General features: G+C 40.4%; 1 protein-coding gene across 5 annotated transcripts in view; it reads left to right on the top strand.

The window, feature by feature from the left end:
* The window catches only part of LOC122811292 (STAM binding protein), a 688,610-nt gene extending 671,109 nt beyond the window's left edge, over positions 1-17,501 (top strand). For all 5 annotated transcript variants that reach the window (XM_044083041.1, XM_044083043.1, XM_044083042.1 and 2 more), the window contains one exon: positions 16,415-17,501. In XM_044083041.1, the coding sequence (XP_043938976.1) occupies positions 16,415-16,471 (57 nt within the window). In that variant the 3' untranslated portion in view covers positions 16,472-17,501. The remainder of the gene's footprint in view (positions 1-16,414) is intronic.
* Positions 17,502-18,763: the final 1,262 nt, after the last annotated feature.

The following is an 18,763-nucleotide window of genomic DNA, read 5'->3' as shown; positions in this document are numbered from 1 at the left end:
TCTAGCAAGATTTTACATGAGAATTCTTCAGTGGATGTTACCAACACAATGGCCTATTCTTTACCAACACGTCATCCCAAATAAGAATCACTCAGGCATGTAAAAGAGATATCTTTTATGGTGGATTCGATCAGATCAGGTTCTAGAAGGCCATCCTTTCATTCTCCCTCAGCCCAAGGACATAGTGACCTTGGATGCATCCCAGATTGGGTGGGGGGGACAATTCCTGGGAAAAAAAGGTACAAAGCAAGTGGCTCCCAGAAGAGGCCAATATGCGTATCAATGTCCTGGAAATTAAAACAGTGTTCTTAGCTTTGCAGGCCTTCCAAGACGCTCTACCTTTCGGGATGATTGCTACTCAGACAGACAATATGTCAGTATTTTTGTACATCAACAAACAAGGAGGAACCAGGTCTTAACCCTTGTGTCGAGAAGCCCTAAGACTGTGGCAATGGGTGATTTCATCCAACTGCTTTCTGACAGCAACTCACTTTTCCGGGGAAGTCCAACGCAATAGCAAACAAATTGACCAGGTCCGTATGACTACCTCATAAGTGGTCTATCAACATAAAGGTGGTAGCAATTATTTTTTGCCAGTGGGGCTGGCCTTGCTGTGATCTCTTGCATCTCACTGAGGGAATCACTGAGAGATGTACTACAAATTGGCCCCCTTGCCTCCTCTATGCATATCCCCCAACTCTCTTGATCCCTAAATTTCTGCAGAAAACTTTCTGGTTGAAGAGTCATCCTCATTGCACCATAATGGCCTCAACAGATTTGGTTCCCCTTTCTTTGGCCTCCTGTAATTTACCCACCTTGGATTCTGGATCCAATTCCAGACCTCCTGTCTCACCCGACAGGCATGATTCACCTAGATGTCTCAGACCTAAGCTGACAGCATGGTTTCTCGACTTGCCAGTTAATTCATACTCTTATACCCTGTCTGTGATATACTTTTATCTTCCCATAAAGGTTCTACAAGAAAACTACAGAAGTAAATGGAAGAGGTTTGTTTTTTTGGGCACTTCAGAACATATTGATCGTTTTCAACCCATGTACAAAGTGTCTTTGAGTTTTTGGCTATAATATTCAATGAAGGAGCTAGCTCCTCTACCATTAGAGTTCATTTAGCAGTCATCTCTGATTTTTGTATTGGATTTGAGAAATCCACCCTGGCTTCATTTAAACCTTCTTGAGAGTTACCCTTCTTTTGAGACCTCCTTATAAAGATCCATCTCCCCCATGGGACTTAAATTTGGTAATACAGGCCTCGATTCATTCCTCATTTGAACTAGCAGCAAAATGTGCTGTTAAGTTTCTGACCTGGAAGACTGTCTTTCTGGTGACTGTCAGCTCTGCTAGAAGAATTTCAGACCATCAAGCATTATATTCTAAACCTCCCTACTTAATTTTTCATAGGGACGAAGTACAGTTACAAACCAATCCTCCTTTCCTTTCTAAGGTGGTGTCAGAATCTAACCATCAACCATTCCATTAATCTGCCAGTTTGCTTTCCAAAATTTGCAAACAAAGGTGAATATACGTTGTACTTATTGGATGTTCACAGACAGTTACGTTTTTACTTATATAGAACAAAAGAAATTAGAAAGACTGATCAATTATTTGTCTCCTTTGCAGATTCTAAATTGGGTAAATCAGTTGGAAAGGTAACTTTGGCCAGATGGCTGACAGATTATATATCAATTGTCCACAATTTGGGACTGTCCTTACCAAAACCCTTAAGAGCCCATTCAACTAGGTCCATGGAACCTTCTTCAGTGTTTCTGTCTAGGGCTTCCATGGCTGACATATATGGGCCTGCAGCTTGGGCCAGTCCTCATTCCTTTAATACTCAGTACAAATTGGATCTTGTCTTGAGGGGAAGAGCAGCCTTTGGCTCAGCTGTGCTCAGAAATATCCTTTCTTAGAGTCCACCCGGGATTTCAGGTGGCTGGAGACTCTGTCCCATTGGTTGAAGAATGAATGAAAATTGACATTATCAAATAAAGAAGTTATGTACTCACCATAACGTTCCATTTGTGTTGCCCATTTTCATTCTTCATCATCTCCCCTCCCACCAATCCCCAAACTCTTTCACAATTGATGACTAGAAGAACAAGAACTTGTAAGGACACCATTGTTCCTTATGTTGTGCTCACGATAATGAAGACTTCTGTCAGTGATATTATGACATTATTTCTTACATTATGTCTATAGAGATCTGTGGTACATTAGGGGTTGGTGCATTATGGGTAAGGGAGGAGCTCAAGAGGTTTTTAGTGGCCAAGAGCTAAAATAATGGCCAAGTTGGATCCAAGGGTTGAATCTGAATCCTGTGATTGAGGAAGAATGAAAATGGACAACACAGATGGAATGTTATGGTTGAGTACACAATCCCTCCCCCCCCCGTCACCCAACAGAAGGATCTAGTTGTTGATGAAATGGCATTCTGAAAAAGGCATTTGGCCATGAAGGCCTTAGGTGAGCTACTGCATTTTTGATGACTAAGCAATCAGTCTGTTATGGTGCATCTAAGTAAAAGGTACAAAGTTGTGGCCTTAAAGAGACAGTGAAGAAACCAATGGTACAACAGTCTCATATAAAACACTTTAATGCAGAACAAACAAAGCTTTTAAGTCTCCAAGACTCTTCCTCAGTGTTGCAATAAATTACTGTATTAACATCAAACATGTATTTACTAAGCCAGCGTATAAAAACAAAGATAATGATCACATGATATTTAAATAGCAGCATTGATAGAGATAAAAAAAAACTATTACATAAAATCATACATAAAAATTTCATATATAAAGATATATTTGTAGATATCAGCTAAGACAATCTCTATTTTTCCATTAATAACCTAAATTATTAACTATGTAACATAACTTTGCCTATCTTTTTAAAATGGTCTAGCACTATTTATGATATTAAGCCCTGGTAACTGGTCGACTCGGAAGTAATTTATCTATTTATACTCTACAATTTCAGTTTTATTGGTTAAGCCCCCCCCCCTTTTATTAGGATGTAACTTTTATAATGCCCTAAATTTGAACAAATGGTCACAACCTTGCACTGTAATATGCTTGGAAAGTGTGTTAGTATCTATTTTTCTATGGATTTCAGATAAATGTTATGCTATTCTACCCTTTAATGCTTGATTTGTCTTACTGATATAAAAGCAACTACTCTTTTCCCAATTAGCTAGGTAAACAACATTTTCAGTCATGTATGTAGCAAAAACAATGAAGGTAAATATCTGATTGGAGATGGGGTGTAAAAAATCTTTTTGTAAATTAATATACCTACAGTTATAGCAAGGGTTCATAGTCTTCTTATTGGCAATAAGATATATTTTCTTAATATCCGAGTTAAGATCTTTATAGCTTAGATACTGTTTTAGGTTCTTTTCATTTTACATATATAAAATGAGGTGTACCCCCAACTATTTTCGTAACTTCACTGTCTGATTTAAGAAAAGCCCAATTTCTTAGTATTAGAGATCTGATTTGAGGGGTACGCCTGTTATATTTAGTAACATATCTTGTAGACCAGTCTTCATCAGCGGTAACTCTTGAAGGTGGTGAGGTCATTACCAAATAAATATGGTTTTGATAACTCGTGTTTTTCTGACTATCTTGAATAGTTTTTGGATCTAAACCACTCATATAAACGTCATCTGCCATATTATTAATTTCATGGATAAACCAGCTTTTTGTTGCATTAAGCCTACTGGCTCTTAAAAACTGGCTTTTGACAACACTGGCCTGGGATGCATACTGTTGGCATGGATGTATCTTGTAGTTTGCACATTTTTTTCTTTGTATTTTTTTATCAAACCTATCATTTGTGTATATATAACATTCAGATCCAGGACATTCACATTATTAACAGAGTGGTTAAGTTCAAATTGTAGAAAGTCAGTAGTTTTGTGCAAGTCATCAACGAAACCCTTCAGAGTTTCTATACTACCTGCCCAAAGAAGAAAAATGTCGCCAACAAAGCAGTTATAAAAAGCTAAATTCTCATTCTGAAATTTAGTTAAGCTGTCACTTATGTTAAATATATATATTTTTTCCTACTTAGAAAGTACCACATTTGTGTAACTATTAGCAATGGGTGTTACCCATAACCACTCCTAGTAACTGGAGATCTCATTGTTAAACAAAAATACATTGTTACAAAGCACTACATCTAACATTGAACAAATCATTTCTACTTTGGATGGTGGAAACTTCCTATGGATACAAAGAAATTCTCCTGATATGCTGAATCCCAACATCATTTGGAATTACTGTAAATGTGATTTACCGTCCATTGTGGCCGCTATCAAATTACCTAAGGTTTTTCTTTCTTCTTTTAACTAGTGATGTAGTGCATTAAGAAAATCATTAGTGTCTCTGATAAAGCTCTTACTATGTGTCAATGGTTCATGTAATTGATTTTCGAGATTTTTAAATAGGGCCATGGTGATGCATCGGCTACAACTATTGGCCTCATGGGAGTGTCATTAAATTCTTATGGATTTTTGGTAAGCCATATATTATAGGGATAACTGGAATGGCTATGTATAAAAATTGTACAAGTCAGGAGGGAATCATATAATACTGCCACCTCTGATGCTGACTAAATCACAAAAGAGGTTGACCCCATCAGCTAGCCTATACTGTTTTCACTCCACCCTGAATTTGCCAGTGGCGGTCAGTTATCTGAGTTCATGCTAGCTTGGAGAGCCATTATAAAAATCATTTGGGCTTTAAACATGATTATTTTTGACAATGTCCTGAAGCTCATTGACCTCAAGAAGAAAGCTGGTGGATCAGTCCGTCTTGGTGGGGCACTCTGGACACAGCATGTGCAGACTGACCTGCTGAGGGGTGCCATTGAGGCTGTCCCTGTTTCAAAGGGAGAGAACTTTCACTCATTTTCCATGTCCTGAAGGAGTGGATGATTTCTTTCACATTCTGGGTCTCAGTGACTTCAGCCAGCACATCTGTTGTGTCTAGTTTCACACTGTCACAATGAGGAAGTCATGCTTTTGCTCCAGCAGGTACTGCATGGTGTAGTTGGACATGAAGGATACCTAGTTTTACATCAACTTGCGAAAGCTAAGCAGAAGATTCCATCAGCTCACTCTGGGTAGTAAGGTGTCAATTACAGTACAAGGTGTTACTCTTAGGGGTTTATTTTTTGCTTGGAATCTTTTTAAAAGCTATTTATCACAGTGGATGATGATTGCAGTAGACTGAGCCCTGCATTTCTTTACTGGGATGATAGTGACAGTCCCTCCAAAAACTTCCCCAAAACATCTCTTCTCTGGGCATTTATGTGGTTGCAGTCTATGTGTTACAGTAAATGAGAAGACCACCTGTCTAACTCCTGCCCAGAAACTGACCAATACTGGTATGGAGCTAGGCCCTCTTCAGTGTTGGTCTGTCATGCCCAGGAGGTCATGCCTTTGGCCAAATGAATAAGGATACACAGCAGAATCCAGGCATGGGCTGTGCTCTTCCCTCTGGGTTTGATGAGTGCCACGTGCTTCATGGTATCATTTTCTTGCCTGAGGCTGTGGATGTTAGAGAGGACTGTGACATTTCAGTGCCTTTAGAGCCAGCACCGTTGGACAAACTCACTTCTGGTGTCAAATGCTTGTCATTTCACCCAAAGTAGTAGCCAGTTCCCAGCAACCTTCTGGTAAGCATTACCTTTATACAACTGAGGTTATTGCAAATTCTAGCAAAGAGGACATCACTAGCACACTGGAGAACTTGTCTAGACTTCCACGTGTTACTGGGAGTTTTGTCTTTCCTCTAAATGCCTTAAAGACAAAACTGCTTCTGGGGCCTCTAATTATCTGGTTAGAATGATCAGTCCATTGAGTGGTACTTAAGCAATGGGGCAATGGCCATATCCAAAGTTCAGAGAGGGGATGCTCATCTGTTAGTGAGCTACAGACAAGGAAATTGTTCTATTAGCATTTCACGTACCTGAGGAAGTGATCTGGATCTGTTGGATGGTTTAAGCATCTTCTGAGTCCTGTCCTGGAGCTGTAATCTCAATTACCTGGGTCTTTTGGGAGTGAGATACTCTGAAAATTTGATCACTTAGTCGTTCAGGAAAACATGAGCTTCCCCCTCTTCTGCTCATTTCAGCAGAGTAAGATGAAGGTAGCGGTGCATGCATGGCAGCGGAGATTCTTATTTGTATTTTTGCCATTCCTGCTGATTCCACATCTGTTATAGGTTCATAGGTAAGTACTAGATTAAATCCCCGTGTGGGCCATTATAAGCCTAGCCAGTTTCCCTTTTGGTTATTGACTGAGCCCATGTCATTTGATGTTAGAGTGGCCCTACCCATTCCTTGGTTGATGATTATATATTACCCCTAATGAGGATAACTGGGATCATAGCAGAGAATTTGAGGGGACCCATGCATGGCATAAAGTATTTAGAAACTGCCTCTGTCCATTAGTAGTGCAGAGGGCAGTCACAAACGTAATGAAAGAAAGACAAAAAATTCACTCTCAGTGCCCTTTGTTTTCCAAGAAGGGTGTAGTTTCAGACGCATCAGCCTGTACTTAAACAGAAAACGTTTCCTGTGCAGATGTCTCTAAATATTAAAATTGGCAGTTTTATCAACCTTTATGTCAGAGGTTGTTGAAGCTGGTAGGATGCTATCCAGTGAGCAGGCCACTGTCTAGAAGTGAACAAGGTTCATAGTTTGTGATCAATATTCTCAGGCAGTCAGCTTGCAGGAGATCAGTATTTACATCAGGCATCTGTATTACTTGGGCCAGAGTCACTGCACGATCAAGGTGTAGGTGAAGTTATTTCTGTCCTTCATAACCTTGTGGGCAGCAGGATTATGGCCCCTCACTGGTTGGTGAGGTGGTTCTGTAAACAATTGTTGCACCTATGTCCTCCTTTGAAGAACTTCCTCTGTGAAACCTGATTTTTTGTTGACAGACTTGCCTGTCCACCATTTGAATCTAACTCAGCAACATTAAAGTTCGTGCCCTGGATAATGATTTTCTTAGTGACTGTCATGTCTTGCTCATTGACACTCAGAGTTTCAGACCCTTATGTATAGGGAAACTGTATCAGATCTTTCAGAAAGGTATGTGATCCTTCACGATGAACCAATCTTGCCACCAGAGGGAGAGTTTTTAAAATTCCTGATTCAGTCAGTCTCATGAATATCTTTGTATGTATAGATACCAAGGCAGAAAGGGCTTTTCACACCATGATCCAGCTCTTACTTGAATTGAATGTGCATATTTAAGATGGCTGACCAGTTCACCTCCCTTTCACCAAGAAGGGAAAAGCTTGTGTTTGCCAAGCAGACACTCTCCAAGTGAATTATTAACTGATTTCTCTTTTGTTATGACGTGTTGAAGTACCCATCAGCAAATGCTGCCATTAGATCTCATTCCACAAGAGAAGCTGCTGCCTCCAACACTTGCCTGCAATGGAGGCAATCGTGAAGCATCTTTACCATGGACACTTGCTTTGAGGCACATGTTAACCAAGACTGTTTTTGCATAATTTTTTTTCTCCATGCATCTAACATGTGGCTGACCCTGGTGTCTCTCCTATTTCATTGGGTCTATTATTTGTTTAGTAAGTGTCCCTCTTTCATCTATCATGGTTACTTTCTTAGTGGATCTAGGTCTCCTTCAGCTCCTAAAAGAACCAATAAAGCCTAAACAACTCAGATCCACCAGACAACTCCACACATGATCTGAGTATTACAAACATACCAAACTCCATCTCCAACATAAGCATTCTACAACCTTCACTAAGCGACCACTGCCTAATCACTTTTACAGTTATCAACCATCCTGTAAAACTGCCACCAGTGTTAAAAGCCTTCACAAATCAGTGTAGCACTAATAGTGACCAACTCAAAAACTTTCTCCCAGCCCAAAACTAGAACAATATACTCTCTTTACATGACCTTAGTATAGCAGCCATAAACTGAACCAACTTCTAGTCCAGCTAAAAATCACATTTTTCTCAGTTATCAACAGGCTTTATAAATTTACCAAAACTGAATGGCTGTTCTACTGAACTCAAACATCATCTTATTCTAAGGAATGAAGTCTGGCAAAAATGGAAACAAATCCCCTCAACTGACTACCGCACCTCCTTTACAGCCTTACATAGCCTAGTCAAGACATACATTAGAAGGCACAAAAGAATCCTCCAAAAAAGAAACAAATTACACTGTTACATTTCTCAAACAGTTGGGGAAAAAGACCGTTAACCTTCTTACAAGAAGAAAAACTCCTCCTTACAAGAAGAAAAGCTCCTCATGACACCCTGTCTACAAACACCATTCAGCATTGCACAACAGAATTTTCATTAGAAGACTTCCTTAAAAAAATTTAGCACTCTCTCATCAATAAACTCTATACCTCCCACAGGTCATTTATTTCCCACCCCAACACTATTCAGCCCCATTGTAAATCAAATGTATACATCCAAAAGAAGTCTCTATTCTGCTTGAAAATATCCCACTGGCATCCATCATGGAGTTGACAACATAAACTTCTGGTTCAGATATCACTGCAGAGATCATCTGTGTCTTCTCACCCACATATGTAATACATGTCGCATGCAAAACATTATGCCACATTCAGAATGCAGCTTAAAAAAAAAATTTCATCCAAGCCAAACGCCCCTGCTTCAGCACAGGACATACCGTCTAACACACTGTTCGTATGACCTTTCCAAGTATCTTCTGTCTTAGATTTACTGAACAGAAAAATAACCAATACCTGCCAGGTTAAGCACCCTCAGTTCAACGAACCACAAATGTAAAAAGATAACAGAGGAATGCACCATGCGCTGCGTAATTAAAACACTTCAAAAAAGTCCATAGAATCCAAAATTTAATGCAATGAGGACAAACCAAAAAAAGGGACTGCAGTAGGTTAGCGCTTTCACGCTTACCCACTGATGACATCTGATGAAGCGTTGATTCAAACGTGAAAGCGCTAACCTACTGCAGTCCCTTTTTTTGGTTTGTCCTCATTGCATTAAATTTTGGATTCTATGGACTTTTTTGAAGTGTTTTAATTACGCAGCGCATGGTGCATTCCTGTGTTATCTTTTTACATTAGATTTACTGAAGGTTGACCCACTTTAGAAACTAGTGTGTGTGTGTGTGTGTGTATATATATATATATATATATATATATATATATATATATATATATATATATATATATATATAAGATATAGATAGATACAGATATACACGCATTACACTTTGCTTAATTTTACGTTCTACTCTGCTTGGGTGTGTGTGTGTGTGTGTCTCTGTGTGTGTGTGTGTGTGTGTGTGTATATATATATATATATATATATATATGTACATATGGATCGTTGTCATTTTGCCGAAAATTTTTGACATAGGGTCCAAATTGCCGAAAATAGTACTGACAGTGTATCTGCCCTTTTCCCCACTGTAGTGCGATCTCGGAGTGAGAATATTAAAGTAGGGGGGTGTGGGGGCAGAGCCCCCCCCCACCCAGTACAGTTTAATATTGTCTAGTATTGTTTAATATTGAGCAGTCCCTATTAAAAGGGTAAGTAGGTAGTTTATAACCGGAGTAGATGGGGGGGCTACACCCCCACACCCCATTGTGGGGGGTTGTGCCCCCCACACCCCCTCTACTTCAATGTTCTCAGAGATCTCACTACAGTGGGAGAATAGGGCAGATACACTGTCAGTGCTGTTTTTGGCGATTTGGACCCTATGTCAGACATTTTCGGCGAAATGTCATAGACCCATATATATAAATATATATATATATATATATATATATATATATATACACACACACACACATACACACACACACTCACTTACACACATACATAATACATATATAGTCTTTCTATGTAACTAAACTGAACTGCTTTGTTTTTTGCTTACATCTCTCTCTTTCTCTCTCTCTCTCTCTCTATATATATATATATATATGTGTGTGTGTGTGTGTGTGTGTGTGTGTGTGTGTATATATATATATATATATATATATATATATATAACATTTTTTTTTTTTTTTGTGTGTGTGTGAAATGTTTTGCATTTCACCCAGGCTATGCCTGAAATTGTTCAGTATTGGTCAGTGCACTACCATGGTTAGTAAATGAATGCCTCAGCATGGGACATGCTATGATTAGTCTAAGCTGAACCCCTTCTCCCCATGTCTGCAAAGAACTGACACGAGGAAGCCACCCTGTCCATCTGCAGACATACTCTATAGATTTTCTGTTTAGGAAGATGTCCTTCAAGGATGCATCTGCAGTCATAACATATGGGTTGTCCTGCCTCAGGCAGCCCTTCGGTCGGCCGGATTCCAAAGTCTGGGTCTGGCCTCGGCTGATGTCGCACCTTCCCCGACGTCAGAGCGTCTGGGGTATAAAAGCATCAGCCGACGCCATTTTCCTCAGTCTTTCTTGCCACGCGGTGCCCGAAGCAGAAGCTGTTCGCAAGTGCCGGTCGGTCAGATCCAGTGATTTCAGCTACCGAAAACTTCGAAAAAGCTAAATACCCCATTGGGGACTCTTTCTTGCCTCAGCCGATGTCAGATAAAGTAAATAATTGTTTAACTTGTGGGAAACAAATACCTCGTAAGGATTTCCATTCCTACTGCCTTCCTTGCTTAGGCCCAGACCACAACGTATCGTCTTGTTCAGCCTGTGCTTCCTACAACCGACGAACTCTTAGACGTTGGTCGGAGTTTGCAGAGGAATTTTTTGGGGCTAGTTTTGCATATAAAATGCCGTCGGAGACTCCGACATCACATTTGGTGAAAAAACGGAAGGACAAGGACCGACACTCGCAGCCTGCGGTTTCGGCTGAAACCACGGTAAGGCCTACCGCGAGTGTCTCGGTTTTGGCCGAAACCGAGTCCTCGGAGATTCCTTCATCCGAATCCACTCAACCAACCACCGCAGCCCGGGAGGCCCTGGCTGAGTCGGCTACCGAGCTACCTACCGAAACCAGTGCCCAGGATATGTCCAACACCATACGTTTGGACATATCTACTCCTGCACGTGGGGCAGCTAGGCCCCCTGCTTCCATGTCCATTAAGGCCTTTTCTAGGGCTAAAGCTGCTAAACTTTCTAAAGCTTTGCCTCCCAAGACTACATCCCAGAGGCCTTCCTCTAGTTCTCAGATCCTCAGCCTTGCAGAGGACCTTATTTCTTTAATTAGAGGTTCACAACCTCACCCGGACAGGGCCTCTCACCCTCCACCAGACAAAAGGCCCAGGACTGAGCCTTCTGACCCACACTCTTCAGATGAGTCCTCGGATGGTTCTGAGTTGTCAGACCACCAGGAGGAGGCTTATTCGCCCTATGAGGATTCTGATGCAGAAGAATCTATCCCTTCGGCCTCCCCTTCTGAAGAATTTTCCTTTGGTGAGACTTTACACTCCATGAGAGAGCATTTTCAATGGCAAGATCAGGATTTCTCTGATTCTAGAAAAAGATTAAGGACCTTTTTACATTTGCCTCAGCATAGGCCCTTAGCTATACCTCCTGTTTTGAATGTAATTGATGATGTGTACAATGATGTCAGTACAGCCCCTGATACTCTCCCCCCGGCCCCTGCCAAACCTGATAGATACTACAGGGTCCCGGATTCTCATTTTCATCTGTATAAAGCCCATTCTGCAGACCCAGAAACTATTACTCTGGGCCCTAAAGGGGTTGCGGCTGCCACTGCCAAAAATCCTCTACCTTCTGAAAGAGAGTCTAGAGCTTTAGAGAGATGGGGAAAGAAGGTATATACTTCTGCAACTCTTTCCGTCAGGGCACTAAATTGTCAATTTCATATGATACAGTACCAAGAGTATTTGTTAGATGAACTGAACAAGAAGCTTTCTTCTGCTGAGCCCCTTGACCGTAAATCCCTTCAGGATTTGGTACACAACTCACAGCAGGTTAGTAATCATTTCTTAAAATGTGGTTATGATGCATTGGAGGCTTCATTTAGGTCAGCTATGACTGGGGCAGTTATTCGTAGGCATGCCTGGCTGAAGGAACAATCTTTGCCAGACCATGTTAAAGCTAAACTCCTGGATGCTCCAATGGAGAAACAAAATTTATTTGGCTCCTCTGCTCAGGAGGTCTTAAAGTATGAAGAAAAGGCAAAATCTGTGCAAACAGTTAAGGATTTCCTACAAGTACAACCACCGAGATTCAGCAGAAACTGGCCTACTAAGAATTGGTCCTTTCCAGACTCGGACAGAGCCCAGAGAGGCAGGAACAGACGCCCCAGAGGCAGAGGCCAATCTAGGGGCTCTTACAGAGGCTGCCAGTGGCAGCCTGCCAACCAGAGAGGTAGTGCAACAGCAGCAACAACAACTACTACCCCAGGACAGGCTCAATGACTTTACTCTGATTCCGCCCACCAGGGCTCAACTGGAAGCACCCTTGGGCGGAAAGCTTGCTTTATTCTCGGAAAATTGGCATTATATTACAAGGGACACATGGACACTGCAAATAATAGACAAAGGATACAGGTTCCACTTCCACACTTTGCCAAAAAGAAACGGAATGCCAAACCTACCACCAAATCAGAGGGCAGAGGCTTTAAAGCAGATCAACAACTTGCTTCAAATGAAAGCTATAGAAAAGGTACCACTTTCAGAGCAAGGCCAAGGATTTTACTCCAGACTATTCCTTGTACCAAGAAAAGAAAATCAATGGAGGCCTATTCTCGACCTGTCCGCACTGAATACTTACCTCATTGTGCCAAAATTCAAGATGCTGACCCTACAGCAACTTCTTCCCATGTTGGGCAAGGAGTCTTGGCTGGTGACTCTAGATCTCAAGGAGGCATACCTGCACGTCCCTATTCGACCAAACTGCAGAAGACACCTCAGGTTTCTTGCAGGATCAGAGCATTATCAATTCTCAGCATTGCCCTTTGGCTTATCTACTGCGCCCAGAGTATTCACGAAATGCCTGGCATCAGTAATTGCACACTGCAGACTTCAGGGGATTCAAATCTACCCTTATCTGGACGACTGCCTTATACAAGCGGACAACAAGGTAAATTTGATAAAAGACTTGGCCTATGCCATCCACCTACTACAGGCATTGGGATACACAGTCAACATCCAAAAATCAAGACTGGTTCCATCCCAAAGGATAACCTTTCTGGGTGCGGATCTAGACACAACCACCCAAATGGCCTTTCTCACAGAAGAAAAACAAAAACAACTTCCGGATTACTACATGAATCTGACAAGACAAGCTCAGCTTACTGCAAGGAAAATCCTGCAGGCCCTGGGTTACATGGCATCCTGCATAATTCTGATACCACAGGCCAGGCTGCATATGAGAAAATTACAATGGTACCTAAGGAGTGTATGGTCTCAACACAGTCACAGTTTGGAAACTTTGATACCAATCATTCCTTGCCTTCAAAATGAATTCCTGTGGTGGGCTCAGGCCTGCCAGTCCAACAGGGGGTTGCCTTTCAACAAACCAAAAACAAAACAAACCATCACCACGGACGCTTCAGACCGAGGATGGGGAGCACACATGGAGGGCAACTGTATCCAAGGCTTATGGTCTCAAGGACAGCTACACATGCACATAAACCAAAAGGAAATGCTGGCAGTGATGCATGCAATCGAGGCTTTCAAACCCTTCCTCCATCAAGGCCACCTGTTAATAAGGACAGACAACACCACGGTCATGTGGTACATAAACAAGCAGGGAGGCACACACTCCTACCCTCTATGCCGGCTGGCTATGAATCTATGGGAGCTATGCCTGAAACTCAATATCCAACTGCAGTCCCAGTTCGTGCCAGGAAAGGAAAATGCACTGGCAGACAGCTTAAGCAGAACTACCATGGATGCACACGAATGGATGCTGCACCCAGACATCTTCCAACTCATAACAAAGGCATGGGGAACGCCGGAGATAGATCTGTTCGCCTCCCCCCTCAACCATCAACTGAGGACATTCTGCTCAAGGACATACCACCCACAAGCATGGAGGGTGGACTCTCTCTCTTTCAGCTGGAAAGCTCTAAAAGTATATGCCTTCCCACCTCTTCCTTTAATGTACAAGGTTCTACTGAAGATCAGGGAGGAACAGCCAAGAGTGATTCTGATAGCTCCAGACTGGCCAAGGCAACACTGGTATCCACTATTGAGGAGCATGTCACAGGCAAAACCATGGCCTCTCCCTCTATGGCCTCTTCTTCTGATGCAGAACAATTTCAAGATCATGCATCCCAATTTGAAAACATTGCAGCTAACTGCCTGGAAAATCCCTTAAATCCAAAACAAAATGTTTTATCACAGAGAGTGAAGGACATTATCATGGAAGCTCGCCGGCCTTCCACAAGGAAGACATACTCAGCTAAATGGAAAAGATTTTTCATTTGGAACACATCAAAAGGCTTAGATGTGACAGTGGCAAGCATGACACATATTCTGGAATACTTAGCAGAACTGATCCACAATGGCCTTTCCTATTCTTCCATTAAGATTCATGCCTCAGCAATTTCAGCAGAATACAATGTGGATCCACCTATCTTCTCACACCCTCTCCTCAAGCAATTTCTGAGAGGGATAAAAAATATCAAACCTCCAAGAAACCCCTTTACCTGCTTGGGATCTCAACTTTGTCTTGGAGAAACTAACACTTCCTCCCTTTGAACCAGCAGCAACAGCGGATCTTCAGTTTCTGTCTTGGAAAACTGCATTCCTTCTGGCAATAACTTCAGCAAGAAGAGTATCTGAGTTACAAGCATTAATGGCAGTACAGCCATTTCTTATCTTCCATCAGGACAGAGTTACACTAAGAACTAATCCTTCTTTTATGCCAAAGGTGGTATCTAGGGTATCCTTGAACCAAGCTATTCACTTGCCTACGTTCTTCCCAAATCCACAGAATAGAGGGGAAAAACTTCTGCACACCCTGGATATACACAGACAACTACGCTACTACTTGGGCAGAACTAAAAGTAGCAGAAAAACTGAGCAACTATTTGTAGCACATGCTGCTGGAATGCAAGGAAAAGCAATTTCCAAACAGACAATTTCAAAATGGATAGGAAATTGCATTCGATTTTGTTACTCCTTTCATGGAAAGTCAGTTCCTGCAAACATCAGGCCTCATTCCACAAGGGCCACGGCCACCACTACAGCCTTCCTACGAGGGGTGGCTACCAAGGACATTTTAGAAGCTGCTACTTGGAGCTCCGTGCATACATTTACCAAACATTACAATCTACCTTTATACTCCAGATCCAGAGCAGGCTTTGCTACTGCAGTCCTGCAGGGGATCTTAACTACACCATCTTTTTCTTAGTACCTCCTCCCCCAGATTGGCTATGGTATTCTACCCATATGTTATGACTGCAGATGCATCCTTGAAGGACATAGTACAGTTTTGTACTTACCATAAATGTAGATGTCCGATAGGTATGCATCTGCAGTCAGGTTTACCCTCCCTCCTACCCCTCTGTGGTATTCCTAGGGTGTTTACCCCTCTTTTAGCTAGCTGGGGGGATCTATTATGGTGTATTTGTTTGTATATACATGTATGTATGTATATATATATATATATATATATATATATATATATATATATATATATATAATTTTGCAAATGTTTGGAATTCTATTGCATTTATCCAAATTTAGCCTTCCTAGAGGGCACCTGGCATCTGGGGCAAGAAAAACTGAGGAAAATGGTGTCGGCTGATGCTTTTATACCCCAGACGCTCTGACGTCGGGGAAGGTGCGACATCAGCCGAGGCCAGACCCAGACTTTGGAATCCGGCCGACCGAAGGGCTGCCTGAGGCAGGACAACCCATATGTTATGACTGCAGATGCATACCTATCGAACATCTACATTTATGGTAGGTACAAAACTGTACTTTCCAGGTCATCATTTTTATGTCTTTATTTGCAGGAATGTGTACACTAGTGGCACAGGAGTCCACTGAAAGGGTCAGTGGGTACTTGTAGCCAGTGAGTCATATTTCAACTTCCATCAGTAAACGTTTATAATTTTGAATAAATGTAGCATCTTAAGAGAATAAATGCAAGGTTATAATTGGTGGTAGAGATAAACCCATCCAAAGGTCAGTCAAGAGGGTCCTTTCATAGATCACTTGATACATTGATAACTTGGTAAGTATATGATTTTCTTAAATTTTTTTGCAAATGAATAATTGCCTGCTACAGAAATGGATAATACTTTAATTGAAGGAATATTCGTTGAGAAGGTGTTTGAAATGTTTTAAGGACTGTATAAGTTGCACATTTAGGCCAGTGCATCAAAAAAAGTCAGAGAACCCTGAGTGCCTCTGACTGATTTAAACTGCAGATAAGTTGTATATCTTTTTCTTCTCTTTCACCTCCAGGTATGTAGTCATGTGACAGTCAGTGAACGGACCGTAACTGTGATGGATCTTCGATAACAATGTGTCCTTAGCAAAGCCTTCATTTGCATAAACACAAGAGACTTGTTGCTGTTTTCAGTTTCAGAAAGAAGCAACTGACTTTTTTCACCAAATCTTCCTCCTTTAAGTTGAAGATAAACTAATGCAATATGAAAGAGTTTTACTGCCTTTTTGGTGGGAGTGATCATAACTGAGGGAAAAGTGGTTCTGGTCACCTGGTCCCCTTATAAACCTAGAGCTGTTTGCACTAGATTTCCCTTACAGTTTTAGTTTGCTTTCTCCACTTCTTATGCTCCATAAATCTGTAAACCACTTCCAAGTGATTTAAATAACAGAAGCTAATTAGTCTTTCCCCAGAATCCTCAAGAAATTGTTAAATGAAGAAAAATACGTTTAATTTGTTTGTTTTTTTTACTTTGAAAATGTGTAGCATATTTCAAATGTTCTGTTAATTTAAACAGTGCCATTTTTATCTATCTTTAATTTCTCTCTTATTTTGTTTAAATTATTTAAAATCTGTTAAAATACTAAGATTCTGTTGCAGACCTTTCTTATCTTAACTTGATTCAATGACAATGAGAATTTATTACCTTCTTGTAAAATTCATTAATTCTGGAATTAAAATAATTTAGCAGAATTAACACTGAAAACAGAAGTATTTCAGAGTTTTAATGCAGGATTACTACCACAAATTCAGTTTATACATTGATTAGAAAGTGGAGATATATGCTGTGTGAGAGTTAAATTACAGAGAAAGCTGTACATATATTTAAAAACAATGTGATGGCATAACACAGCAGTTACTGTCTGGAACATTAACCTGTTATTAAAAATATTACAAAAAATTTTCTTGTTCATTTGAGGAGTTTACCACTACAGATTGCATTGTATCCCATTATCTGATCTTATACTTTTACTTACCACATTCCTTTCATAAGGTTCCTGTATATGTAATATGTAAAGTATATCATACTTGTTTTCTGCATTTCTGCTGCTACTGTAAATTTAATGTTCAGACGATAAATCTCCATTAAACAACTTGAAAATATTGGTCTTGTTCTTAAAAGATAAGAGAATAAACACTTATTAGCATTTGTTCTGCTTATGGCAACTATATTTTTATTGCAATAGATGCATGTGTTTATTTGCTGAAGTATTTCATAATTAAAAATTGCAGGTTTGTCTTTTGATGATATGACAAAATTCAGTGCCTGGTTCCAGGGGGTTCTTTTTGATTTCATTTTTCATTCATGGCCCACTTTGACAGTATCCTGTTAAACGTTATGAATTATGGTTTCAACAGTAATAAGCGTTCTAATTTGGGGAGACTGCCATGTAAACACTCCATGGTGTGATGTAGGTAATTAAACCCCTTATTTCAAATATTTGAGTGGTCTTAACAACATAGTTACAGCAAACGAATTACCACAAGGTGTGCAACTGCATAATCCACTTTCACACTTTTTTCACATACTTAAAACCTGAAAAATGTTGTACAAGGATCTCCCATTCCTGTACATCTTTTATTCACTCTTACCGCAAAGAATTTATCATTTGTCGCATTACCCCAATGTTTTTGTATGATATCTTTAATTTTAAACATGTTGGAACCATGGGTTAAAATGAACCTGGATTTAACATCCTTTGCTCCCTGTATCAAAGTTTTTCATCCATAAGTAATGTTCCAACTTCTGACTTAACTTGTTGGAGCTTTCTGTGTCATAAGTGATGTCATCACTACAAATTCTTTTCAAACTCAAAAACTGTGACTTGAGAATATTATTTTGTCACATGTTTTGGATGGCAACTATATACCCATAATAGGGAATTCCTATGATACGTTTTCCTATAGACTGTAATAAACAGGGAACCACCCATTGATTTTATCACTAAAACATCTAAAAATTGTGCTGTGTACTGATGAAACGGAACCTCCGACTTCATTCCAAATCCATTGAAATTCAAAAAGATGTCAAAATCTTTCAATATTTCAGTTCCCCTTCGCGTATTAACCAGCAATCATCCAGGTAACAAAACCAAAAATTGATGTAACTCAAAAATGTATTATTATTCTCACTCCATATGCTTTCTTCCTCCAGATAACCCATAAAGGTGTGTGGGTGTGTGTGTGTGTGTGCGTGTATACATAGGATCTATATTAGATCACCGAACTCTTAAAAAAAGTGAACAGTGATTAATCGACCCTATGTAAGCCAAAGCTTATAATTCAAACTGTCAGAATAGCGATTTTTTTCCAAGGGAAAAAAAAATCGCTGTTCCAACAAAAAAAAAGAAAACTCTTTAAACATT

This window comes from Protopterus annectens, chromosome 9.part0 (assembly GCF_019279795.1).
Source record: "Protopterus annectens isolate FY-2018-M chromosome 9.part0, PAN1.0, whole genome shotgun sequence".
NCBI classification, from domain to species: Eukaryota; Metazoa; Chordata; order Ceratodontiformes; family Protopteridae; genus Protopterus; species Protopterus annectens.
The sequence above is the reverse complement of the archived record's forward strand: the minus strand, read 5'-3'. Positions and strand labels throughout refer to the sequence as shown.